This window comes from Carcharodon carcharias, chromosome 22 (genome assembly GCF_017639515.1).
Source record: "Carcharodon carcharias isolate sCarCar2 chromosome 22, sCarCar2.pri, whole genome shotgun sequence".
NCBI lineage: Eukaryota > Metazoa > Chordata > Chondrichthyes > Lamniformes > Lamnidae > Carcharodon > Carcharodon carcharias.
The window spans coordinates 31535277-31562315 of record NC_054488.1 but is presented as its reverse complement, the minus strand read 5'-3'; the positions used below and the strand labels follow the sequence as shown (position 1 = coordinate 31562315).

General features: G+C 43.7%; 1 protein-coding gene across 3 annotated transcripts in view; it reads left to right on the top strand.

The window, feature by feature from the left end:
- usp43a (ubiquitin specific peptidase 43a) overlaps nt 1-27039 on the top strand; it is a 603671-nt gene that overhangs the window by 289911 nt on the left and 286721 nt on the right. For 2 of the 3 annotated variants that reach the window (XM_041217140.1, XM_041217138.1), the window contains exon 5: nt 9451-9510. The exons of the other annotated variant lie outside the window; for it this stretch is intronic. In XM_041217140.1, coding sequence (XP_041073074.1) covers nt 9451-9510 — 60 coding nt within the window. The remainder of the gene's footprint in view (nt 1-9450; nt 9511-27039) is intronic. 3 annotated transcript variants of the gene reach the window in all.

Here is a 27039-nt window from a genome sequence, read left to right as displayed (position 1 = left end):
GCCTCCTGTACCCGCTGAGGGAACATAGCATTGCATCTCCGTTGACCTCCAGCTGGCACATCTGGGATGCTGGGAGGTCTCTCTCTTCCCTGGCGCTCCATTTTTTTGGCTCCCACTTGCAGCCAGTTTCATTTCATACAGTCAACAGTAGCTTCCTTGTAATGACTGCATCTCTGCCTTAAGAAGAGCAGGCTACCTTTTAGAGTTGGAGGCTAGCTGCAACATGTGCTAGCTTAAAATGCTGCTAAGTCTCCTGCTAAGTGAACAACCAACCAGCAGCATAGGTTGCAATCGGCTGAAAGCGATGATCATGCATTACCAAAAAAAGGGAGCATGCAAATTTTTAGCCCTAAGCGTTTAGTGTTCAGATCTATATTTTAAAGTTTGTGTAGTTTGATATATTTGCCTTCACTGCTGGATTCAGGATTAAATCATGGAATTAGCCACCTCCATCTTTTGGTACTAATGTGTCCAATCCTATTATATATGGAGTATAAACGAATGAGGACGATGGCTAGAATGCTTATCAGTATGGCCACTGACCTTCCTTATTCTTCCCTTGAAATGTTCCACATATATAGTATCTGCCATCCTTCACAACTGTACTTCCCTGACTTGGAGTAAATGCATGTTGTTGGTTCTAAAATCAATCCTTTGTTGGACTGCTTCTGTTTACTCTACAGCCAGCTTCAGCAAAAAGGATTGGAGAGGAATGTTATTATTCAGTTCTGGGACAGAGCAAAATATTGTCACTGTAGTGAGCAAGCACAAAGCTTTTACAAGATCCTATGGCCAACCAATTTTTAATGCATTGATTCTTTGTGTGGCAGATAACTTACAAGAAATGAATATAAAGGGCTATACTGAAGGTCAATAATGAAATTTTTGCCTCAGCTTATGACTGTAGGGAATATTCTGTTTTCAGCTCAATTCAAGTGTTGTACAGGAAAATTGGGATCATTCAAAAACAGTTCAGTAGAGATTGGGAGATGAAATAGCTCAACTTAGGCTGAACATAGAACGAGATGCAAGCTAGCTTGGGGGAGGAGGAACTGACCTTTCCAGAGTGCCAGTGCAAAAGGGCAACATTAATTTTTATCTGCAACTGACAATAATTAGTTCTAAATGTGAAGTAATTAACAGTGATAATGAAATGGACGCGATCACTGAGAAAATAGGAAGAAGTGACGAATCTTGACCTACCAAACAGATATCCTGTGGGCTTTGCTCTACCCAACAAATTGAGGTTTTAGAAGGTTACAGTGGCAGCCCAGACTGAATTAAAATGTGAGTTTTCAGTTAAATATAATTAGAGAAAAGAATTGATAACATTTTAAATTTTGCTGCAAGAATATACAGATGCAGAAATGAAAAGGAATTCACTGTCGTGTATGCAAATTGGTATTGCAGTTAGAGCATGGATTTTGAACATTTTGGGATATTTGTATAATGAGTAATCATTTCAAATAATTCAGACATTGAGTTTGCTTGTCCCAGGCCTCATTTCTCTCTCGTAAAGTTAGTTACAGTTGGTCTTTTTGAAATAAATGTTAACATTAAGTATTAAATTTCTTCAACTGTATTCTATTCACATTTAATAAAAGTGTCAACTTGTATTTTCTCTTGATATCTTGACTGCACAAAAAGGGGACATGCAAGTATTTCACCAGGATTTTATCTAACAGTTGTGCAGAAATATTTAGATTAGGAATTCAGTGTTACTTTTGCCATGTCACTGGTTGCAGAACCTTCAGTCACCAAGGCTCTGCACGCACCAATTCCTTTCGGGGAAACATCCTCAAGGCATGCCTTAATGATTATGCCTTTGGCCACTTTCCCAGTTTCTTTTCTATTTACTCAATGCCACTGCCGTCTCTCCCTCAACCCTTCATAAAGAGCAATAGATCATCTGTTATGTGAAACATGCTAGAGGAATGTAATTGCCACCATAAAAATAACATTTTCTTCACATAACATGATATCAATTTCACATCAAATATTCACTATTCCTTTCTATATATCTACACGGATGATATTAACTTTGAATAGTTTTAAATATAAAATGTATATTGAATATACTTTGATAAAAGCAAAATACTGCGGATGCTGGAAATCTAGAACAAAAACAAAAATACCTGGAAAAACTCACCAGGTTTGACAGCATCTGCGGAAAGGATATACTTTGTTGTGCATTTTGAAGAACTTTAGAATTCAAATAGTTAGTCATCTATTTTTCAGTTGTAAGGAACATCTTGCTGAATCGAATATGTACTTGGTGCTAGTTTGAAATTGTTCTTGGAAAGTCTTCAGGATGGATGCTATTGATCTATCTTGTACAGACACGGCTGAAAGTTTGAAACTGTATCCTCTGTAACCATGGAGCACTAACTCTGTTTGACCTTCTTGACCAAGCAATGCTTCTGCCCTGGTTCCACTCTTAAGAATGCAATTGTGGTCAGACTATCTCCAGTAAGATTCTTCCTCAGGTGTCCCTTGGTCCATTCCACCCCCTCTTCCTCAACTACATACTGCTGCTTGGTGATATCATTAAAGAGATGGAATCAGGTTATATGAACAATGACAACAGCCAGCCCCATCTCTGTTGGCTCTTCACTGCCTCTGTATTGTCAGCTTTCTTATCCAATTCTGGATGAGCTGCATCTTCCTCTACTGTAACATTGAGGAGATCAAGGACAGTATCTCAACCCCTGCCACTATCTTCGGCTCCTCACTACTGAATTTCTGTGCCCACCTGCCACCAACACTATCCAAGCAGAACCTGCTTGCATTCTCTGTTTCTTGATACACCTGGAGCTGAGCAGTGCCTCTAACATCGCCCATTCTCTGTGCCCACCCTTTCCTCAGCTCATCTACTGATGAACCCCTCATCCCTTGTTTTTGTGACCTCCAGACCCAATTATTCCAAGCTCTGCTGCCTGGCCACCATAAACACCAACTTATTTAAAGTCTGCTTCCTGTATCCTATCCCTCACAGAGTCTATTCAACCATCACCCCTCTGCTTGCTGATCAACATTGGCTCAGACCCTTCAAATTTAAAACGTGTAAATCCTTTCATAGTCTTTTTCTTCCCTCTCTTTAACCTTTTCCAGTCTGACAACATTTTGAGAGCTTTGCATTCCTCCAACTCTGTGAGAGCTCTCATTCCCGACTTCCTTACCACACCATTGCTGGTGGCAGCCTCCTATCTCATAAGATTATGGTTTGTGCCATGGTGGTCAACTCTGTGTTAAGGATCGCCTGGTGTGGCACAGGAGTCCACCCTGATACAGCAGGTTCTGCCACAGAAGATAGTGGGCTGAGAAGGTGCAGGATTTGCTGCCCTGTTTTTTTCTCTGGGCCCTCTTCTCAGGCAGCTGAGCTTTTCATTTCTGCTCACCTCTTCCAATTCCCTTCCAAATGGTCAGCCTGTAGAAGTCATGGCTGCCAGCGACTGTCTCCCAGTTGTCAGCAAATTCACCATACAGAAAGTCTTTGGTTATAAAGCCAACATCCATCTGATGAACATGGCTGAGCCAGAAGAGATATCATTGGTTTAGTAATGAGTGTATGCTGATGGAATTAGCAAGCACCAAGACCTCTGAGTTGGTGACCTTGACCTGCCAGGAGATGCTGAGGATATGCCTGAGACAGGGAAGGCAGAAACTGTTCACCCGTTACCCCTGCCTAGCAAATGTTGTTAGGACTGCCAGGACTCACCACTGCAGAGGAGGCTTGTTAGACTCAGCAGTTTGCTGTTCTCACTCTGGTTGCTGTTGTTCCACACCATCGGCAGCTCTGTCTTCAGTTATCCTGGCTCCATGCTCTGGAATTCCCTCCCAAACGTTTGGTACCATGCTACTCATCTCATCTTTTGACCCTCCTCAAAACCTATCTGTTCTATTGAGTTTGTAGTCACCTTTCTAATATCTCCTCACCATCTCTGAAGTCCCTGGGGATGTTCTTCTATTTTATAGGGCTTACATAAATGCAAATTGTTGGTTAACAGGCTACATAGGCTGGCTATTATGGCTTGTAATTTAGGACGCTATTGTACATTCACAGGAAAATACATTTTGTTATATACAGTGTTACCTAGACTTAGTTCCTCTGGTCCCATGTGGGACAATGGGCGGCACTATCCTGTCAGCAGCCCTGGTCCATAGCAATTTCTTTCACTCCAGTCCAGGTGGCATCCTGCTCTTAATGTTATCCTTAAGTGTTCTCCACTAGCTCTTCTTTGACTGGCCCCGTCGTCCATTCTGCTACCACTGTGGCAGGGCGTACATCTGGGAGGCGAAATACGTGTCCTATCTGCCTTAATTTCTCTCTCTCTCACGATGTCCCACAAGCACTTCTGACCAGTCTTCTGTCGTATTTTTTCATTGGTGATGCAGTCTCTGCATGTGATGGCCAGGATCTTAAGTAGGCAGCACTGGTGAAAAAAGTCCAACTGCTGTTCTCTTCTATGTCACGCTGGCATAGATTGTGGTTGGCACCACTATGGACACATAGAGTCATAGTTTCATAGCTATGTTGATGTTGGATGCCCAGACCGTGTGGAGCCGTTGGAAGACCATTGCTGTTTTGCTGATTCTTGTGCGAACATCGATCTCTACATCACCCTCCCTGGAGATGTTGCTTCCTAGGTAGGGGAAGTGGTCGATGTCCTTGGTGTTCTGTTACCCGATGGTGATGGGAAGCCTTTGTTGCCATCTGTCCACCCATCACCATCTTTATTTTCTCACAGCTGATGTGTAGACCAACATTGGTAGCGCTACTCTCAAGACTGGTGGTCATGTCATAGAGCATGTATGATTCTTCGGCCAGCGGAGTGATGTCACCTTTGAAAATCAGGTCCATCAACTGATTGTGTTGCCATGGGATACCAAAGTTTGCACCATCCACTGCCTTCCTCATGATGAAATCAGTAACCAAGAGGGAAAGGAATGGGGCATGTATGCAGCCTTGCCTTCCTCCTGGGATGATTTTGCAGGAGTCCATGCTGGTCTTGACTCAGCAGCTGGAGTTGCATTATAAAGCTTAGTGTTAATATACCACTGTGGGATGCTGTACTGCCTTCCGATGTACCAGAGTGACTGCCGATGGATGCTATCAAAGGTCTTCTTGAAATCAATGACATTGATAACGAGTGGCTTCTGATACTCTGCACTCTGTTGATTTAAAATAATTCTTTCGTGGGATGTGGGTGTCGCTGGCAAGGCCAGCATTTGTTGCCTAATCGCCCTTGAACTGAGTGGTTTCCTAGGCCATTTCAATGGGCAGTTAAGACTCAACCACTATGGGTCTGGCACCACATGTAGGGCAGACCAGGTAAGGACATTAGTGAACCAGAGTGAATCATGTGGAGTTTTATGACAATCGATGGTAGTTTCATGGTCACCATCATTGCATTCAAATTCCACCAGCTGCCGTGGTGGGATCTGAACCCTTGTCCCCAGCACATTAACCTGGCCCTCTGGATTACTAGCCCAGTGACATTACCACTATGCCACCATCTCACCATTTTCCTGAATATAAATATCTGCTCGCTGCATAATCTGCCATCCTGGAAACTTGTTCTTCACGAGGGGTACTGTCTACTTCTGCTTTCAATCTGTTGAGGAGCACAATGCTGAAGACCTTGCAAGGTACTGACAGCAGTGTTGTGCCCCTCCAGTTGTTGCAGTCACTGATGTTCCCTTTCTATGGCAGCTTGACTCCTCGCCTTCAGTTGTCCAGGACATCCTCTGCAATCCAGATCTTGTTGAACAGGTCTGTGAGCTCTGTTGTGACGGTGTTCTTGCCATGTTTCAGTAGCTCTGCTGGTATCTTGACAGTCCCAGGCGTCTTTGTTCTTCAGGCTCTGGATGGCTCTTTGGACCTCTGATATCCCAGGTTGATGTTCAGCTGTTGAGGTGCAGTGCTGCCATTGAACTCAAATGTGGAGCTGCATTTGGCTGATTGAGGATCTACCAAAAGTGTTCCACCCACTTTGCCTCCTGCTCCTTGTCCATCAATAGTGTCCCATTGTCCTTGCCCTTGATTGGTACAGTGGCATTGCTTCTTGTACCAATCAGTTCCCGTATGATCCTGTGCAGTGTCTTAGAGTCATTCGGATTTGCTGCCATTTGTTGCCTCCCTGCTTTTTAGCTCTATCCATCCCCGTCTGTCTCTCCTGCAGCTTTTCTTCACGGGACTTTATCCAGTCTCCTCTACTTCTCATCGTCGCCTTGCCTTTTCTCAATGTTCTTTTCCTGGTCCCTCTTGATTTTCACCAGCTTTCTTTCAACTTCCATGTTGGGTTGATGATCCATCGTTCTTGGTTGGTTCCTCTCCTCTGTCTGATGGTGACTTCTGCCCTCTCATTAATCCTTCTTTTGGAGATTTCCCACTGTTTCTCAGTGTTGCCCATCTTCATTAGTACTTCAAATCTGTTGGAGAAGACTAGCCAGAAACTGTCCGACGTGTCCCTGTCCTTCGGTTTCTCGGTTGCAAAGGGCGATTGTGGCTTCATGGTTGATGCCTCCTTCAGCATCAGGTTGATCTTGCCTAACACGAGGTGGTGGGCTCACCCTACATCAGCACCACGGCAAGTCCAGACATCTTGTAAGGATGTCCTCCATCTGCTGTTGATGCAAATATAGTCAATCTCGTTCAAGGTGTTACCATCTGGTTGTCCCTGTGTTTGAAGAAGGTATTCCCAATGCTGAGCCCATTGCTGTTGCAGAAAGCCAGAAGACACTCGCTGTTTCCATTCAGGATGCTTGCTGACCCATGTGGCCCGATCATACTGTTCAGTCCTTGCTGGTTGCCATCAGATTTAGCAGTGAGGTCACTGATCAGTAGCTTAATATCCATAGCTGGGTGCCTTGTCCAGTGTGTCCTGCAATTGGTGGTAAAATTCACTTTTCTCCTCCTCTGTGTCTGCCTTGTTGGTGCACGAACTTGCATGACAGTGACGTTGGTGTACCTTGTGTGGAATCTGGCGATGATGATTTACTGGCTTTCATCCAAGGCTTATGTTGAGCATATGTTGAGTATGAGGTGAACTCCATGGGTGTGGTGTTCCTGCTTGCCTGGATTAGAGGATTGTCACGCCCTCACTGTTGATTTGTCTTTGGCCAGCCTTTCATATCTTGTTGATGTCTAAGATGTCAAGTTAATAGGTCTCATTTCTTGCTGCATCTGGGACATCTTCTCATGCTGGAAGAGCGTTTGGACATTCTAGGTGCCGATTCTGGTGATGGTTTTGGCATTGAAGATTGGGCTTGTCAAGGATCGGAATTACTTTTGACTTTCATCTAATCCCATTATACATGCGTCCTTGGATGTGCTGTCCTTTCTTTGCAATGGTTTGCTGTCTCCTCCTTGCTGTTTCTGTAGCGGCGATGAGTCTTTACAGGGTGAGGTGCGAGCCACGCGCCCAACTGGTCGTCTTTTCCAACCAGGCTTGGGACTGGCTTCAGCAGAGTACAGCAATGATAGAGTTTTAAAGGAGAATTTACATGAACAGCAGATGTGACCAGTATAATCTGATTAATTTGTAGTGAGTATAAATAGCTACGTTTAGGTGTGCCATGACGTGCATCAGATTTATTTATTCCACAGTTGTCACTGAGGATTCTGTTTAATGGCGCTCCTGGTATGGGAATGAGCCAGTTAGACAAAAGGCTCAGTGATGGATTCCGGGTCTGTGTTGAGTTAGCTGATTTCTGCTAAAATTTCCCTCAGTGTCCCTGAACTAGGAAGAGGAAAAATCAGCCTTGGCACCTACTCTGATTGTTAATGGCCCTTGTCAGAAAGTATGTGCGTCTTTCAACTTAAGAAGCAAGATAGAGGGAGGATTCTGCTTCATGATCTTTGTGTCTGTACCCTTCCCTCTTCACCATCGATTGTACCAGACAATTCACTCTGTCTGATTTCAAACTAATTCATTAGATGGTCATTGTCTGCTCTCCTGCTGAAAAACAAGTTCATTTTTGCACACATTGATAAAGAATTCCATTTTTGGAAATGTTTTTGACTCAGAGACAAAAGCAGGAGTTTGTTAAACTTTGACAAACGTTTTCCTAATGTTATATTCAGGAATTTAAATGAGCCTCTCAATACATCATTGGCTGAGAACTCATTGTTAGGTGTATGGTGCCTTAGTGCCCTGGTTCAAATCTCTTTGCATGGTGGCATTGCTTTAGAAGTTGCAAGAAGGAAATCTGTAACTGGGGACAGCTTCATGATGCATGATCCTGAGCTACAAACGTGTGAGGTGGACTATTTCAGTTAAATCCAGTCAAGCTCTTTCCAGATCTGTCAAGGCTACACAATTCCTAATTTTCCGAAGCCTCCTATTTTACCTGCCACTGAGTTTTCAAGGGGCTGTCACATAATTATTTTACTGCAGCATTTTAAAGTTTAATTTAAATGTTTCAGAATAAGTTGTCATCGTAGTATTGTGACGTTGTGTGGTCAATCCCTGTGTGATCAGTTACGTGAAGTGATTTAAATGATTTTTTAGACTGGAATTGTAGGTTGGTGTGATACCTCTCCACAATTATGCCACTTCTGAGTTGCTGCTTCAATCATTCAGTGGCTTTGTTTTCCTAGATTAAATGTTCAAGTGAGTTATGACAGTGCCAAATGAATATATAATGAAACTTTACCAATGAGGAAAACTGTTAGTAACAATTGAAATAAAATGTTTAACACTTTCAACACTGCATAAAATCTGTCTGCTTGACCAAGCTTTTGGTTAGCTGTCCAAATATCTTTTTTATAAAGCTCTGTGCAAATCTTTGTCAGATAAAGCTCTTGCAAAGAGCCTTGGGAATTTTACTACATTAAAGGTAAGATATAAATGCATCCTGTTATTGCTGAGGCACAAGTGCAGCCAGGACATTTCAGGAGAAAGGCCTACCTTTTACCAAGTCCTAAGTAGAACATGGTAAACCAGGGACTCGAGCAGAGCATGCAGTGGGCACGAAATGTGGGATTGTGTGATGGGTTTTAAGGGCTGTTCTCCCTGGATTGACTGTGCCCACGCACACAGTTGGTGGATTGCTCTCAAAATCTTTGTCATCACAGGAACCTCAGTGTGCTTGTATTTCTGGAACAGCCTGAGTTACAAATGGTGGGTGTGCATTGAATGTGTTTGGCATCCAGCCAATGTGCACAAGCCCACGGAACAGAGGAAGTGGAAGTGTTGCAGCAGGCTTTAAAGGCTTGGGGCTGTTTTCGAGAGATACTTCAAGCATAGCTAATTGTATCATTATGATGCCACAACTTTCCTGCTCAATTTTACATAAATTTCTGTTCAGTCTTTATTGCAGTAAGCAATTGAGTAAAATGTTTTCACATTTCCCAAACAACTTTAAGTTGATAGTCGTTTGATAGTACGGAACTTGAGTACTGTTGAAAAAGAGGTACACTGAAGCTTTTTGTCTTGCACTCACCAGGACACTTCACAAGATTACGAACATAAAGGGAAAACAACAATTTATGCTGCATGAGAAGAGGTACTGATTGGTTGGCAAGTGGACTCTGACTGGTAGAGGTGTTGCCAAGGAGAATGTACCAATTGATGGTGACTGACATTTAACTGAAAGCATTGATGAAATTTACACCAAGCAGCTTAACGCTGGTTGGTCAAGGCATTGCCCTGAGGAATGAGTCAGCGAATGTCTGTCACTTATTTTGTTGAACTGAAACAGACGCAATGTGTGTACATGTTCTTTTTGTCTACAAAGAACAGGGCCCCATGTATTAATATATGTAGCTTCCAGTGCACGCAAATGCACCACACTGCAAGCCCAACCAACAATCTTAAATTGGTTGTCAGTGTAATTTTTAATGCACTCAGGATTATTTAGCAAATGTTGTCCAGTCATGGAATCACATCTGTGTTTTGAGTTTTGCAAGCACGGGCTGGTTTGGTATGGTCTGTACCCTGCATGTTGTGAACAGCAGCTGGGACATGCTATTTGATATGATGTAGCAGCCTTTGAGATCTATGGCCTACATATCTAGCGTCACGCTGGCACTGAAATTCCTATACCACATTACACATTTGTTTGATAGGCAGGACCTCTTTTGGCTTGACGGCAGCATCCTGGTAGTGGCGAATACCACTCGTGTTGCTATTGCATATTAGCAGCTTGAAACAGCTAGCTTGACCTGTTGCTCAAATTTTTGAGATACCCTGCCCTTTCAGGGTAATCTGAGGTAGACTGGACACTTCTCAGGGCCAGAGGTGATGGCCTTAGGCCCATTCATGAGTTTGCTGCATGATATACAGTGCAAAATGATCTGATCAGGGTAGCCAGCCATTATCTCACAGGATGCCTTTGATGTGCTCATTTCAGCATCAAACTTACATGGTGAGCAAATGGCTTGGGCCCTATCTCCAACCCCTGGCAGATTTCTCAACTAATATGTAAAGGAAGGGGAGTTCATTTGAGTGCTCCATTTCAAAGGTGAATTTGAGCACAGGATGGAGCCCATTAAGACATATAAGGAAACTATTACATGAAACTGCGGATTTAAATATAGTGAATGTATCATTCACATATCGGAAATATGCGAGGGGTAGGAGGTTAGGTATCATTCTGTCAAAGACACGTTCCTCATGGAACCCAACGAAGATGTTTGAGAGAGGTGGGTCTAAAGGGGATCCCATGGCAACACCATCTATTTGGGCATACATGGTGTCATTAAAACTGAACTCAACTGCACGAATTGCCGAGTTCATAATTTCACTGAATATTGATTCATACAATGGTGGTGGGCCTAGATTGCAATGATATAGTGCTGCAGCACAAATATCTATGGCTTCCTTAGGAGGAACATTGGTGAATAGGCTAGCAATGTGAAATGAGCACATGGACTCAGCATTGCTGTTGATATGCAAGTCCTGTATGGCCTTCAGTAGTGTTCTTGCAAAGTGTCCTGATGAGAGCAACATGAAAAGCTTTGACATGTCTCCTATTTCAGCAATACTCAACTTTACGTTGAGGCAGCAATATGTCCTGGTGCCACACCTTTATGAACAATTACTTCTAACCTTCAAACAGAGAAAATGAAGTGATGTTGATCGTGGTCCCATCTTATCTGTGCTCGCTGTTTGGAAGAGCGATCCAATTAGTTGCATTCCTTTTGTACATCTCCATAGCTTAGCAAATTTCTCCTTTTCAAGGATATACCCAATTCCTTTTTGAAAGTTGCCATCTAACCAGCTTCTACCACCTTTTCAGGCGGTACATTCCAGATCACAATCCCTACTCTCTCGTAATTTCCCACCATTAAAACATCCTGCTTTAAGTGCAGTTTAGCGAGACTTTGGGTTCACAAACAAGTGTGCACAGAAGACACGTACAAGAAACTGCAATGCTGCATTGGAAAGATGCAGAGCTGATATTCTGAATTGGCACTCACTTTGCCTGAATTCTCAAGCCCAAAAAAATTTTACGTCATCTGTGCACAACTCTGAACATCCTCTAGTGTTTATTTTTTTAATTCATTCATGGGGTGTAGGCATTGCTTGCTAGACCAGCAATTATTGCCTATCCCTAATTGCCCATGAGAAATTGATGGTGACTTGCCTCCTTGAACCACTGCAGTCCATGTGCTGTAGGTGCTTCCACAGTGCTGTTCGGGAGGGAGTTCCAGGATTTTGTTCCAGCAACAGTAAAGGAACAGTGATATATTTCCAAGTCAGGATGGTGTGTTGTTTGGAGGGGAACTTGCAGGTGTTGGTTTTCCCATGCATCTGATGTCTTTGGCCTTCTTGGTGGTAGAGGTTGCAGGTTTGGAAGGTGCTGTCAAAGGAGCCTTGGTGAGTTGCTGCAGTATATGTTGTAGACGGTACACACTGTGCGTCATTGGTGGAGGAAGTGAATGTTTATGGTGGTGGATGGTTGGGGTTTAAGAAAAGGAAATCATGCTAAACAAACCTGTTGGAGTTTTTTGAGGATGTAACTAGCAGAATAGATAAGGAGGAACCAATGGATTTGGATTTTCAGAAGGCTTTTGATAAGGTCCCACACAAGAAGTTAGTAAACAAAATTAGAGCACATGGGACTGGGGGTAATTGCGGGGGGGGGCATTGGATTGAAAACTGGTTAATGGATAGAAAACAGAGCTGGAATAAATGGGTCATTTTCAGACTGGCAGGCTGTGACCAGTGGGGTATTGCAAAGACTAGTGCTTCGGCCCCAGCTATTCGCAATTTATATCAACGATTTGGATGTGGGGATTAAATGGAATTTTTCCAAGTTTACAGATGACACAAAACTAGGTGGAATTGTGAGTTGTGAGGAGGATGCAAAGTCACTTCAAGGGGATTTGGAGAGGCTAAGCAAGTGAGCAAAAATTTGGCAGATGGAATACGATGTGAGGTTATCCACTTTGGTAGGAAAAACAAAAATGCAGAGTATTTCTTAAATGGTGAGAGGCTGGGAAGTGTTGATTTTCAAAGGGACCCGGGTGCCCTTGTTCACGAGTCACTGAAAGCTAACATGCAGGTACAGCAAGCAATTAAGAAGGCAAATGGTATTTTGGCCTTTTTTACAAGATGATTTGAGTTTAGGAGTAAAGATGTCTTACTGCTAGTATACAGAGCCTTGGTGAGAGTGCACCTGGAGTATTGTATGCAGTTTTGGTCTCCTTACCCAAGGAAAGATATACTTGCCGTAGAGGGAGTGCAATGAAGATTCACCAAAAAGGCTAAATAGATTGCGCCTTTATTCTCTGGAGTTTAGAAGAATGAGAGGTGATCGCATTCAAACGTACAAAATTCTTCCAGCGCTCAACTGGGTAAATGCAGGAAGGATGTTTCCCCAGGTGTCTAAGTTTAAGCTTCTTGAGTGTTGCTGGAGCTACACTCATCCAGACAAGTGGGGAGTATTCCATCACACTCCTGACTTGTGCCTTGTAGATGGTGGACAGGCTTTGGGGAGTCAGGAGGTGAGTTACTCGCCGCAGGATTCCTAGCCTCTGACCTGCTCTTGTTGTACTTAAATGTCTGGTCCAGTTCAATTTCTGCTCAATGGGCATGCTCAGGATGTTGATAATGGGGGCTTCAGTGATGGTAATGCTATTGAATGTCAAGGGGGGTGTTTAGATTCTCTCTTGTGTGGCACAAGTGCCTTTTTTTTGCTGTTGTTGAAAGTTTATTGAAAAACTTCAAAAAGAAAATTGACAACTTGACACAAGTTAGACTGACAAACACTCATCTACTTTTATAACAATTGTCTCTCGAAGCTAAATTCTGCACTTGTGTCCTCCCAGTGGGGTGCTTTGCCAGTTGGGAGCATGCATCACAATTTGGTGTGTGACTGGTTAACCTGCAACTGAGGTTCCATGTCATCCAGTTGACATTTGAGAAATTTCTGCTACGGCTACTTCTTTCTTTGGTTGGAGACATGACAAGGGCTAGGGGGGCATGGAAAGAGACTGGAGTCTAAAGGCTAGAATCCAACCTGCTGGCAGCATGTTTAGAAAGCAAGAGGCAAAGTTAATGGTGACTGCAGAGAAGTTTGCAAAGAAGGCTCATTTGCCACTTAGTACATTGGAATGCTGATGAGCAGCTTGGGAGGGCCAAAAATGGAATGAAGGAAACAATGGAGTAATCTAGAAGAGGAAAATAAAAGCTCTACAATCACAGCTGGTCAATGTTGAGGTGAAAATGACCCTATTTGTGCTGTCCGCACTGTGTGTGCATCAGCCGTTTGGAATGCAAAAGGAATGTTATCAGGATATATGCCTAACATTCCATTTGAGACCTGTTTTAGAGCCCTTTCAATTGATTCGCTGCACTGTTTTTCACACTGACATGATGAAGCCTTTTTTGTCTATTTCAATTTTACTACACCATGGCTGAGAAAATTCTTTTAGTGGCGATCTCCACGTTTGACGGTTGAAGACTAAAAGTGCTTTTACTTTGTGGCTCGAAGACACCTTGCTGGAACCCCTATCAAATAGAAACTCTTTCTGGGTGATGGTTTTATCACAAACCTGTTAAGCGAGTTCTTGTTTGCTATAGTTTGTCCAGAGTTTTTCATTGTAAGTTGGCAGTGACAAAGGGCTCATAAAGACTGCACTATTGGCAATGCAAACAAACCCAGGGTCAGCTATTTTTTAAATAGTGTGATATGCTCTGAGGATAAACGTTAACCCTTTAGAAGTAAAATGAACTTAGATATTTGTACCGTGTGATTTCATGTGAAGTTTGTACATTTATTTTTAGCTTCCTTATCCCTGGCATTTACACCAAGGATATTGTTAAGCATAGACTCCTTGTTCTGAATACCTGTAATTCCAGTTTATGTGCAACAATTAATATTCAGAGCAGGTTGACCCACATATTACCTTGTGCAAAATGCACCTGCCCAAAATTATATCATTCTTTTCTCATGCTTATACAATATGACCTGCAGACAGTAATGAGTCTGCTTATTAAGCACGTCAGTGCTTAATTTGAAATGCTGTCAGCTATGGGTGACTGATCTTGTAAAATGGCTGCTGTTAATTTTCTGGACTGGTTCCTTTATTTCCCTCATTATGGAGTGGAATTTAAAACTATATATACAATTGCTGTTGCATTGAGAGCACATGCTCATGATCAACCTTCCAGTTTAGATACACCAATTGGCACAGTTCAATTCTATTTTAGAATTTAATTATAGAAACTCCCTATATTTATGATTGATTTGGACAGCAATTGCATTATCAGAGTTTAATAAATATGTTGCGCTTGATTGGCAGTGCAGCTGCACATATCAGCACTGATTAGCAGTTGTTTCATTTTGATGGGCAATTCCTCGAGGTTGATTTTATCTGCTTTCAGTAGACATTGCAAATCTCAGTTTGCCCATGATTCAAAACTGCAAATTGCATTGCAGTGCAAGAATTTTTATAAAGCAGAAGTCTGTGTTAAACTAGTTGCGAGATCCTAAATTTTTATAAATGAAATTTTGGGGTTGTAGGTACTGCAGCTTTCTGTAATATAATTATCATTTGAGAAGCCTTATCTTAAACAAAAAGAGATCTAGTTGAAATAGGGGGATAAATTTTACAGGCCACCTGCGGGTGGGAAAGCTGGTGGGTGGACCCATAAATTTGGCCTCTGGCCCGCTCGCCCCTTCCCCAGCTCTCCATGATTTTACATGTGGCTGAAGAGGTGTTGGATGGGTTGCCTGTCGTGGTCCAATTGAGGCCCTCAAGTGAGCTATCAAGGACTTCATCCCTCCGCCGCAGTGAGAGAGGCCGGTGCTAAACATGTAGCCTGGCAGGTGTGATTCTGTGGGCTGCTGGCCAATTATGGTGTCGGGGGGGCGGGGGGGTTGCCCTTTGCCAGGCCCTGGTGCCAATCAGAGGTCACTTCCCACAGTTTTGCTCCCCACGTCCAGACCCCCCACCCTTACTCTGTCCAGCATGCCCCCCACTCCATCTTGCCGGGGTCTTTCAGCCTTGTCCTAGCGAGATCCTGGACGTATCCGAATGTCTGGGTCCATACTCCTTGGCCTACCTGTAGTACTGGCAGTGGCTACCACTCCTAGTGGCACTGCTGGTGTGCAGAGCAAGTGACCTCCAATTGGCTAGCTGCTGTATGAAGTGGCACTTCCTCCTGAAGGCGGATATAAGTCTCACCTTGTACTAATTAAAGGACCACTGTCCAAAAATTAATGCGGGGTGAGCTGGCTAAGCAGAGGCAGACTTGCCTCCAGAATTTACGCTGGGGCGCGGAAGGCTGCCCTCAGCCTATAATCCAGCCCAGAAAAACTGGCAAAAATTTCAGCAATTAATGAATGAGTTATTTAACTTTAAAACAGTCTTTAAATTTCAAGTGGTCTTCAAATTGTTCAGAGCAGTAACATAACTCTTAATACAGCGTGTACTGGAGGTGCATTGATAGAGTATTTGTACAATAATGCTATGTAGAATTACCTTGATGTTACAATGTGGAAACTGACCATTTGGCCCAACTGCTATCTGTTGTTGTTATCCTCCTTGTGAGTAGTCCTCTTCTCATGTGCCGGTCCCGCACCTGTCACCCATCTATCCCCATTACCTTCAACCACCTATTTAATTGATTCTTAACTGACTTTGCTTCAATAACTAACTCCAGTGGAGCAATTTTATGCAGCCCGCAAGAGCAGGAAACGTGGCGTGTGAGCTGACTGAATTACGCAGGAGCTGCAATTTCAATTTCCTGACAGTGGATTGAGACGCAAAAATGAAGTTACCGTGTCAGGCCTCACGCTGTCTGTGGTGGCTTCGTACTTGTGATACTTTTGCATGCCATGAATACTCATGGGTGTAAGACTTTTCAAAATTACATTCTACCTTCAAGATAAAGTCAGGTGCCCATGAGAATCTCGCCAGTAAGAGGTGCACGATCAGTGATTGGGGACTTCGGCCTGAATGAGATAGAGGCCGAGTGAGTATACTTGGGAATTTGGTTCAGATGGGAATTCGGTGCATAAGGGGAAAGAGGGGCTTTGGGTAAGGTTTACTACAAGAAGTGCAACTTAGAATCGATCGCTGGGAGTTGGGTAACTAAGGGAGTTAAGGAAGAAAGGGAAAGAGCTGCTCTTTCACTTTCTGCTTCCTAATTTTCTCAGCCTTCAGCAAGTGGTTGTACTCTGCTACAGGAGAAGAAGCTAGTTATTTGGTGAGTTTATGGTAAGTGACCAAGGTTTATTCTATTCCTCAGGTTCAAAATAGTCTAGCAAATGGTGGTCAGGTTAATAAAATATATAAAACAAAGTCAAATATATAATTGAATAAGATAATTAAATAGTTCATTTGAGCACATTAAGGATGTCAGGACAAGTGATGTGTCCCAGCTGCAGCATGTGGGAGCTGGATGGAGGGTTGATCCAGGGCAAACACATCTGCAGTAAGTGTTTGAAATTTGAGTAGCTTCAGCTCAGAGTTTATGAGCTGGAGGCTGAACTACAGACACTGCAAAACATCAGGGAGGGGGAAAGTTACCTGGATTCTTTGCCCCAGGAGGCAGTCACACCTCTTGGAACAGGGTGTCCTGCTTTGGTCAGTGGTCAGGGACAGGAGAGTGTGACTGCGAGTGAGGCAGATAAGGGGACTCAGAGGGCAGGAGCACAGGAGTGTGAGGCTCTGCAATTGTCCAAGCGGTTTGAGGTTTTTTCAGCTTGTTTAGAGGAGAGTGGGGGTTGCAGGGTGGATGAGCTAATTGGCCATGGCATTGTGGTGCAGGAAGCCATTCAAGTGGGGGGAGCAAAAACGAATGTAGTGGTAGTAGTGGATAGTATAGTCAGAGGGATTGACACCATTCTCTGCAGCAAGGGTGGGAGTCCAGATGACTGTGTTGTCTGCCCAGTGCCAGGCTGCGGGATATATGCTCGGTGCTGGAAAGGAATTTACGGTGGGAGGGAGAGGACCCAGTCGTCATGGTCCATGTACATGCCAACGACATAGGCAGGACAAAGGAGATTCTGCATAGTCACTATGAGGAGCCTGGCACCAGATTAAGAAGCAGAACCTCAAAGATCATAATCTCTGGATTGTTACCTGAGCCATGTGCAAATTAGCATATGACAAATCAGATTATGGAGATGAATGTGTGGTTAAAGACTGGTGTGGGAGAAGTGGGTTCCTGGGGCACTGGCACCAATACTGGGGACAGTAGGATCTGTATGGTTGGGACGGTCTACACCTGAACTGTGCTGGGACTGGTGTTCTTGTGAGTCGTATAACTAGGGAAGTAGAGAGGGTTTTAAACTAAATATTGGGGGCAGGGGATCACATTTGGGAAGATGTGGTAAATCAAAGAGCAGAGACAAGACTGAAGAAAAAGGGATTATTATGGGAAATGAAAAACAGACCATGACAGGAAAGGGTAGAAAGTACAAATCTAACAGTAAATCACCAGATGAAACTAGAGGATATAAAAAGAATAAAAGGATAAAACTAAAAGCTCTGTATCTGAATGCACAAAGCATTCGAAACAAAACAGATGAACTGAGAGCGCACATAGAAATGAATAATTACGATTTGATAGCCATTATGGAGACATGGTTGCAGGAGGACACGGGCTGGGACCTGAACACCAGCGTACAGGATAATTAGGAAGGACAGGAAGTGGGGAAAAGGTGGAGGGGTGACTCTGTTAGTTAATGATGGTATTAGCACAATATAGAGGGATGACCTAAGTTCAGGAAACCAGGATGTGGAAACAGTTTGGTTGAGATGAGAAACGGTAAAGGCAAGAAGTCTCTAGTGGGAGATGTGTACAGGCTCCCTAATAGTAACCGCATGGTAGGGTTGAGCATAAAGGAAGAAATAATTGGAGCTTGTCAGAAAGGCACAGCGATAATCATAGGGGATCTTAATTTATATATAGACTGGAAAAGTCAGATGGGCAAAGGTAGCCTAGATGTGGAGTACATTGAATGTTTTCAGTACAGTTTTTTACAACAACATGTTCTGGAGCCAGCCAGAGAGCAGGCTACACTAGACCTGGCATTGTGCAATGAGATGGGATTAATTAATGATCTCATTACATAGCAGGGACCATCATATGCTTGAATTCTACATTCAGTTTGAGGGAGAGAGGAGTGGGTCTGAGACTAAGGGCAGAATTTTACATTCATCGGGCAGGCTTGGTGGGAGGGGACAGTCATGAACATGACTGCTGCCTGCGATCGGTTCCGCACCATCATTTTACGTGGGCGGGCCAATTAAGGCCTGCTCAGCTTAAGAAGCGAGAAGGGGCGGGCAGGAGCGGGAGCTCAATGTCCACCGGATCCAGTAGCGACCCAGCGGCTGATTCAAAACAGCTGCAGCAGCCAGGCGAAGCCTGCCATTGACTCGGAGGAACCTCCTTAAGGAGAACCTCAGTGATGAACCACAGCAGGCAGGAGAGCAGGTTGATGGGGCAGTAGGCCCCTCGTTTTTCTGACGAGTGTCTCGCTGCCCTCCTGGAGGAGGTGGTAGCATGCAGAGATATACTTATTCCCAGGGAAGGGAGGAAGAGGCCCCCCCCCCCCACAAAAAATGCCTGGGAGGAGCTGGCATCCAGGGTGAGCACCCATGATGTGGTGAGGCGCACATGGGTGCAGTGCCATACGCACTTCAATGACCTCCGACGATCGGGAAGGGTGGGTACTGTGTTGGCGTGGGTCACCTAGCACAGCGGCTCCCCCCAGCGCACGCGTGCACGTACACACACACACACACAAACCACCAAGTATAACTTTGGCGGTTTTCGGGTGTGCAGAGCAGAGGCAATGTAAGGTGAAAAGGCCCAACTGGCTCCACAGGAACCAAAGTGAAAAGAGTCTCATTTTGAATTTGTAAGTTGAAAATACTTTGCCTGGTGTTTGGTTAGGTCTATGGGTTGCTATTGCCTTAATGGAAATTAGTTTGGGAATTTGGTAAAAGTTATGATAGTAGTAATTTGTAGCCATGTGTGTATATATATTTTAATCTGTGTAAATTAAGAAAATGCTTCATTTAGTGTAATGTAAAAGCTGGAGAATTGGTGGTCTGATTCCTGAATTTAGAGTCATATCTCAAACATAATACTTAAAATAATAGGTTATGACAGTTGTTTAAAGTTTCCCTCTAGGATTTTTAAATAACTCAGCTTTACCAACTGCATCTGTCATAACAAAAGCTAATTGCAGAAAATAAAAGCTCATGGTTCAGGGAGTAACTTATTGGCATGGACAGAAGATTGGCTAGATAACAGGAAGCAGAGAGTAGGCATAAATGGATCTTTTTCAGGTTGGTAAGGTGTAATGGGTGGTGTGCCATAGGGATCAGTCCTGGGACCTCAACTGTTTACAATTTGGATGAATAACTTGGATGACAGGATTGAAGGGATGGTTGCCAAATTTGCTGATGACACAAAGATAGGTAGAAAAGTAAGTTGTGAAGAGGAAATAAGGAGGCTACAAACAGGTATTTTTAGGTTAAGTGAGTGGGCACAGATCTGACAGATGGAGCTTAATGTGGGAAAATTGTCCAATTTGGCAGGAAGAATAAAAGAGAAGCATAATATCTAAATGATGAGAGATTGCAGAGCTCTGAGATACAGAGGGATCTGGGTGCCTCAGTGCATGAATCACAAAAGGCTAGTATGCAAGTCCAGCAAGTAACTAGGAAAGCTAATAGAATGTTATCAATTATTGTGAGGGGAATTGAATACAAAAGTAGGGAGGTGAAAGGTCCGAGGAATACTCTGGTACAAAATTTCGACCCTCGGAGTCCAGTTGCAATATTCAAGTTCCTTTATTACGGATTCGGGGAGCAAACGCTGGGCAATCCAGGTGCTTCTCCACCGAGGTTCAAATGAGCACAGTTTATATCTTTTATTATCAATTACAACTTAATTGTATTAGCTAGACAAAGGCCACAGCACAATGACCCCCCGGTGGGCTGATAATTGTGTTCTGGTACAGTAATTGCAGTGCAGAAACTAAGCATTGTCCTTTTTGAAGATGGCTATCAGACGGTGCGAAATGGCCTTCCCCATTTCTTAGAGATAAAAACAAAAAAACTGCGGATGCTGGAAATCCAAAACAAAAACAGAATTACCTGGAAAAACTCAGCAGGTCTGGCTGCATCGGTGGAGAAGAAAAGAGTTGACGTTTCGAGTCCTCATGACCCTTCGACAGAACTTGAGAGTTCAAGTTCACTCAAGTTCTGTCGAAGGGTCATGAGGACTCGAAACGTCAACTCTTTTCTTCTCCGCCGATGCTGCCAGACCTGCTGAGTTTTTCCAGGTAATTCTGTTTTTGTTCTCCATTTCTTGATTGAGTTTTCCTGTGTCCCTGCCTGTGTGTGTGTCTCCCATTTCCTAATTGCAAATTTACAACTGAGCCCTTTGTACAAGTTTTTAGCTCTCATGTAAGGCGATGATTGTCCGTGTATGCTTTGGTGCCCTAGCTGCTGGTCCTGGCTAGCACTTTAAAATAAATCCAAATTTTCTGCATCTTCAGCCGTTATGTTTCAGTGGTACAGGGTACTAGTGAGAACACATCTGGCATATTGTGTACAGGGTCAGTCCTGTCCACATGTGGGTCCATCTCAGGATGTTGGCTGGCAGAGTCCTGACAGGGCTTTGAGTTTACCTACAACATTTCAATTCTCTCCGTTAAAAGTGATCACAGAAAATGTCCTTCACAATGCTTTGAAAGGAGGGCCAACTGAGCCTGCAAGTTCAAACATGTCCCACAGCGTGGCGAGTACAATACTGGATACTATCAATATTCAGTAAAGGGTGAACCAAAGAACACAATAAAGGGGAAATGTCTCTAACTTGCCTGTAACCATTAATGCATACGCCAACCATAAGCTAGTCTCAGCAAATAATGATGATGCACACGTGAGTAAAGTGAAACTAATGTAATGTGAAATATTTACAAGTGAAATTTAAATTTGTAAAACACTTGTGTGCTCTCAGGAGTTGGGCAGGAAAGATGTGGCCGTGATGCAGAGTCTCCCTGTTTGATCAGGAGGCTCTTTGATAGCTCGCCCATAACTGCAGCGTTGTTCACTGATGAAGGCTTCACCACTGAAAAGCTTCCTCGCCCCGGAATCGCATGCATCTCCTATGCGTGCCACTGGTACTTCAAATTTTATTTGCAATCACGTGGAAAATGAGAAAAAGCAAGAGCACGGAGGTGCACATTTCTGGTTCTGCCATTAGGAACAGCACGTCACTGAGAAGGTTCAGCCCCCGTAGTGCATTCCATACCCTCATAACTCTTCTGGGGGAAAATTATTCCTCATGCTTTAGTGTTTTAAATCACTTACATTTAATTATGTATCTCACTGTCAATTTGTTAATCACAGGAAATAGTGTTTCCATTTACTCTGTCCCATCAGAGTAAACACTTCTATGATACCAGTTCATAATCTCCGTTCTAACAAAAAGAGCCCTAATTTCCCAGTTGTCTCTTTATATTAATTTTTCATTATACAAGGCAGCATCCCAGTGAATCTGTATTGTACCATCTCCATTGCCTCAACATCTTTTCAGTTGTGTGATGGCCAAGATTAGGATTTTCTGTCTGGGAGTTGGGGTGTGTGTGGAAACTAAGTTTTAGACTGTTTCTGGGTCCCTTACACACACACACACGCACGCACGCACGCACGCACACACACACACACCACCCCGCTGCAGGGTGATTGTGTGTGGTATAACTGTGATTTCCAAGCCTTCCTCCCCTAATTTAATTGGCCCAGAGATGGGCTCACTGTCCATCTAAAGACAACAGGCAGGCTCTTGAAGTTGGTGAGCCAATCAGAGGCCTCCTAGCGTGAAAGGATCAGTAGACTGCAATGGAAGGTAATTAATAGAGAGGGTGCTTCAAGATAGAAGTGTCTTCTCTCCAATTTTTTAAAATGCAAATTAAAAAATTGCTTTTGCAGCCAAGTCATCAGTGTGCGAGGTCCCTCTAGAGGGTGACCTGTAGCTGCTTCTGCACCGATGTAGGTCTGGAGTGTTGACCTCTTGGCCTGTCGCCTGGGGTCTGCCTCCAGACTCTGGGTCCTGCCACCCAAGAACTTGGCCTTAAGTGGAGTCAGGAAGCAGCACGTTGGCCAAAAAGGCTATTTTTAGCTTCTGCCCATTTCCGATAATGGTCCCAGTGGGGGCTGAAATTCCCACCCCAGAACTGTACTGAGAACTCCATCTGTGGTCTTACTGAGGGTTATACAGATTTGTTGTTGTTTCTTGCTTTTTACATTCTAGGGGCAGAATTTTAGAGCCCCACTGTGGCGGGGGTGAGGCTGTAAAATGCAGTGCGGCATTCAAAAGTCTATTGACTTCGGCGGGACTAAAACCCCGCTGCTGTAAAATTCCGTCTTGTGGGCTGAATTTTACGTCCCGTGGGTGGGCATGCGCCCAACCCGATTGGGCGTAAAATAGCGTAACTTAAGACGTTGAGCGAGTGTCCCCACCCCAACGCGCACTTGCGTGATATTCCACTTGGCGGCACGCGCAAATATCAGAAGCGTGCCCACCGACAATTAAGGCAATTAAGCCCATTAACGGCGAGATTGTCTCAGATGTTTCATGGCCTGTCCAAGCTTACTGTTGGCGGACAAGTGAATCGGCCATTGCAGCCTTTGCATTTTTCATCAGACGTCATCCAAGGGCGGAACGAAATTTCCGTTATGAAGTAAAATAAATATGAGTGGACAGCACTTTTATCAGCTACATTTTCAGGTGATTGATTGTGAAGCATGGACATCTATTTTCAGCTTTTTAAACCTTTATTTTAGCATTTTCAGGTCTGCAGCTCCCTGAGACAGCTGACTGCCTTCAAGGAGCTTTCTCGCAGCGCTTGCCTGCGACTGTGGAAACATCATCACCTGCCCTCTTTCTGTCCCAACCCTGGCAGCGCTGAGCTTCCCAACGCGCGTTTCACGCTGGCGGGCCGTTAACTGGCCAGTGATATCGCAGTCGGGGGCCCGTTTCCTGACCACTCCCAGGCCTGCCAATTGCCTGCACCTGCCATAGGTAAAATTCAGACCTATGTCTCTTTACCATAAGACTAGGGTTCCATTAGAGTCTTGTTTATGACCTTACTCATTGGAATGCTTCATTTTATGTCTCATGAACCAGAGCCATTCAAAGTTATGGTGACTTAAGTGTTGCCTTTATTTTGGGCAGAAACAGCTGTGCTTACTCATTTTCACCTCATTGGGGGCATTGAATGTTAGAATTAACACCCCCATATTTAAACATTTTCTAAATAATTAGCACAATGCTAAATCAGTCAGGAGTATGTTTCTTTGATTATGTTGTCTGCTGGAAGCGATAACAGTTGTTTTTGAGTCAAAGTAGAAAGCTCTGGCAGCTGTGGCAACAGTTTGAGACTTTAAATGTCCTTTCACTGATGTATGATTGAATTTTATCCACACAAAACTGAGAAGTAGATAATGTTCTCAAAATATGATATTGCTCATTTATTGTTCTTCCTCCTTATCATCCTATTTCCAGCAGACTGTTGAACTCTGTCAAACGTTCTGCCAGGCATTGTGCATGTTTAGAAAACTGTGTTTACAGGAACACACCTGCTATAAGCAGTGGGAGCTATATTTAATTTAACTAAAGTGTCCCCCTCACATTGAATTCCAGCAGCCACTTTTCCAACATATTATTACTTCGCAATGTCAGTTGTCCTGAGAATTATTTACTATGCTTCCTACATAAGCGTCTTTTGCAAAATTGGACACCCTTTAGCTCTATATTCAAATGATTACTGTAAATTTTAATACACTTTGGTTATGGGTTAAACATTGATTTGTGGCAGAACAGCAGTGAATTGTGCGCATGTATTAACCCATCTATTTTTGTCACAGTATTTGTTTGGGCTGTATGGTTGTGGATCAATGGAGTGCTGTCACTGACATCACTGCATTCAATTGCAGGAATGTTATGTGAGGCTTGTCATGTTTTCTCTCATTGTAACAGCCTAAGATAAAAGATAATAAAGATAAAAGTTATGCATGAAAATGATGTCATCCATCCGTGCATTCGTTATTTCCCGCAATAATGGGCAGAATTTTGCCCTTGGCAGAGGTGCTCGGCTGGGGGTGGGCAGGTATAGTCGGAAAGCTGCCTGCCGCCTGTGGCCGGCACCGCACCGTGATTTTACACGGGCGGGCCACTTAAGGCCCATCCCGCGTGAGATGCGAGAGGGAGCGCTGCCTGTGTGGGTGGGGGAGGAGGAAGAGCCGGGCCTAGCGCGAACTTCAAGCATGCGCATGAAAGAGCACTTCAATCTCCCTGAGGCACGGAGCTGCCTCAGGGAGATGAAACGCTGTTTAAAAAAACTAATTAAGAAGTTAAAAATGTCATAAAACATGTCCCCTCATGTGACTCTATCACATGAGCAGGGACATGTTTTTAATTCAAGTATAAAATTTTTATATTTTTATTTGCTTTAGAAAACCTCATCCTCCCGTGGATGAGGTTCCCTAAAAAAATGCAATGTCCACTTGGCCTTTTTGCCTGCCCTCCAACCTTTAGGTTGAACGGGCAGTGAAAAATTCAGCACAATCGTTAACTTAATAGCCTTATAGGCTGTTCAATTAGTGGCGGGCGCGCTGCTGGCTCTGGCGCACGCCTGCCCACCGAACTATCGCGAGAGTGCGCATTGATGTCGGCATGCTTGTCCGACGTTAACGCGCTTTATTTTGCGCCTGGAGATGTGGCCATGCCTGTCCGCCGAGCGAAAAATCCTGCCCAATGTGTTGAGCATCATGTTTCCTTTCTTTTGCTGAATTTCACTCTCCCTCATCCTCTAAAATACTTTTGACTCCTTGCACGTGTGTAGTTCTATGGCCATTGTTTACTCAAAAGGGCCATTTCTAATATATGCACCATTCATCTTTCATCCTTCCGTTTGTTTGTTTCTTTCCGCATGAAGCTGATGTTTTATTCTAGTGTGGAGAGAAGTCCTGCATTGTCTTGGCTATGAAGATATCAGAGATGCATATCCCTTCCAGAGGCTGCGTGCCATCGAAATCCGCACCAATTAAATTGTCACAGAGCTCCTGAGAAGGTCATGACAGGCAAGAAAACCACACATACAACAATCTTAGAGTAATGATCACACTGTCCAATATGCATCACACTTGGGATTACAATTTAAGTGTGCAAAGGTGTGCAGAGAGACTGCAGGGATAGGAAACAGATTGTATGTGCCAAGTAATGATTCTCAAAGCATTAAGAATGGCATTGGTTCAACAAATGTCTTCATATTTGCAACAAGCTTCACTGGACCAGTCAAAAACCTTGACAACCAACTGGAAAGTATAAACTGAATATGAGCAAACTAGGACTTTTGTACAATCACAAACCTCCAGTTGCTTTTCGCAAATACTTTTAGTATGACTATTATTAGACAATCCTTCAGGGTGAGGACTTCTAACACATGGCTTAGGGTAAATTCTTGTATTGCAGGTTTTTATTATCCAGTCTGAGTCTGTTATTTTCTATTTTTGTGTGAATATGCATATGCTTTTTTTCCCTTCAGTTCAGTATTTCGCACTTTTCAGGCCAAAGGTTTGAAAAAGTTGCTCTCATGTTTGTGCATTTAGACCAATGAGGGGGTAGTTTTTTTTTCACCAATGCAATTGTGGCCTTCTCTCACTCACTCATTAATACACACTCTTTACAAACCCTCCCAAGCCCAGGAAGTTCAGCCTGTGACAACTTGAGGGATGGAGCAACAAATACCCATCAGACTGTTACAAATTCCAGAGTAGCTGATGTTAAAAGGATATGAAAAAGGCAGCATTCCTTGGGCCATCAAGGCAATCTTCCAGTGCTAATAGCCAGCCAGAAGAAACAGAAACTTCAGAAAGTGAAAAAAGATCATAAAGGAAGTAAAACCAAGTGGAAAGGATTCAATTTGGTGGCAGCAGACAGGGTGTTCAGGACTGCTGTGGAGCAGACAGGGTGTTCAGGACTGCTGTGGAGCAGACAGGGTGTTCAGGACTGCTGTGGAGCAGACAGGGTGTTCAGGACTGCTGTGGTGTTCAGGACTGCTGTGGAGCAGACAGGGTGTTCAGGACTGCTGTGGAGCAGACAGGGTGTTCAGGACTGCTGTGGAGCAGACAGGGTATTCAGGACTGCTGTGGAGCAGACAGGGTGTTCAGGACTGCTGTGGAGCAGACCAGGTCAGGTAGAAGACTGCACCAGTTTAACAAGGGTTAAGAGAGCAGGACTCACCAATGTATGGTGTTTGATTTTCACTTTGGGTGTATGTGGTAGTTATATTTTCAATATGTGTGGGGTATTAATAGTCAGAGCATGGAGTATAAATGTAGAGAGGTTTCATATTTATAGGTTTGTATCTGATTTTTAAGAGTGAAGGGTTATCATTTTGAGTGAATGAAGGTTTTATTGTTAGTGTGTGGAATTTTCCAGTGCATTCACACTATAAGATTCAGTGTGAAGCAGCTTTGGCTTCACACTGACACTAAATGTATGAAGTGTAATTGTTGTAGGAAGGCCAGAACTGACTTTGAATTGAAGCTGAATG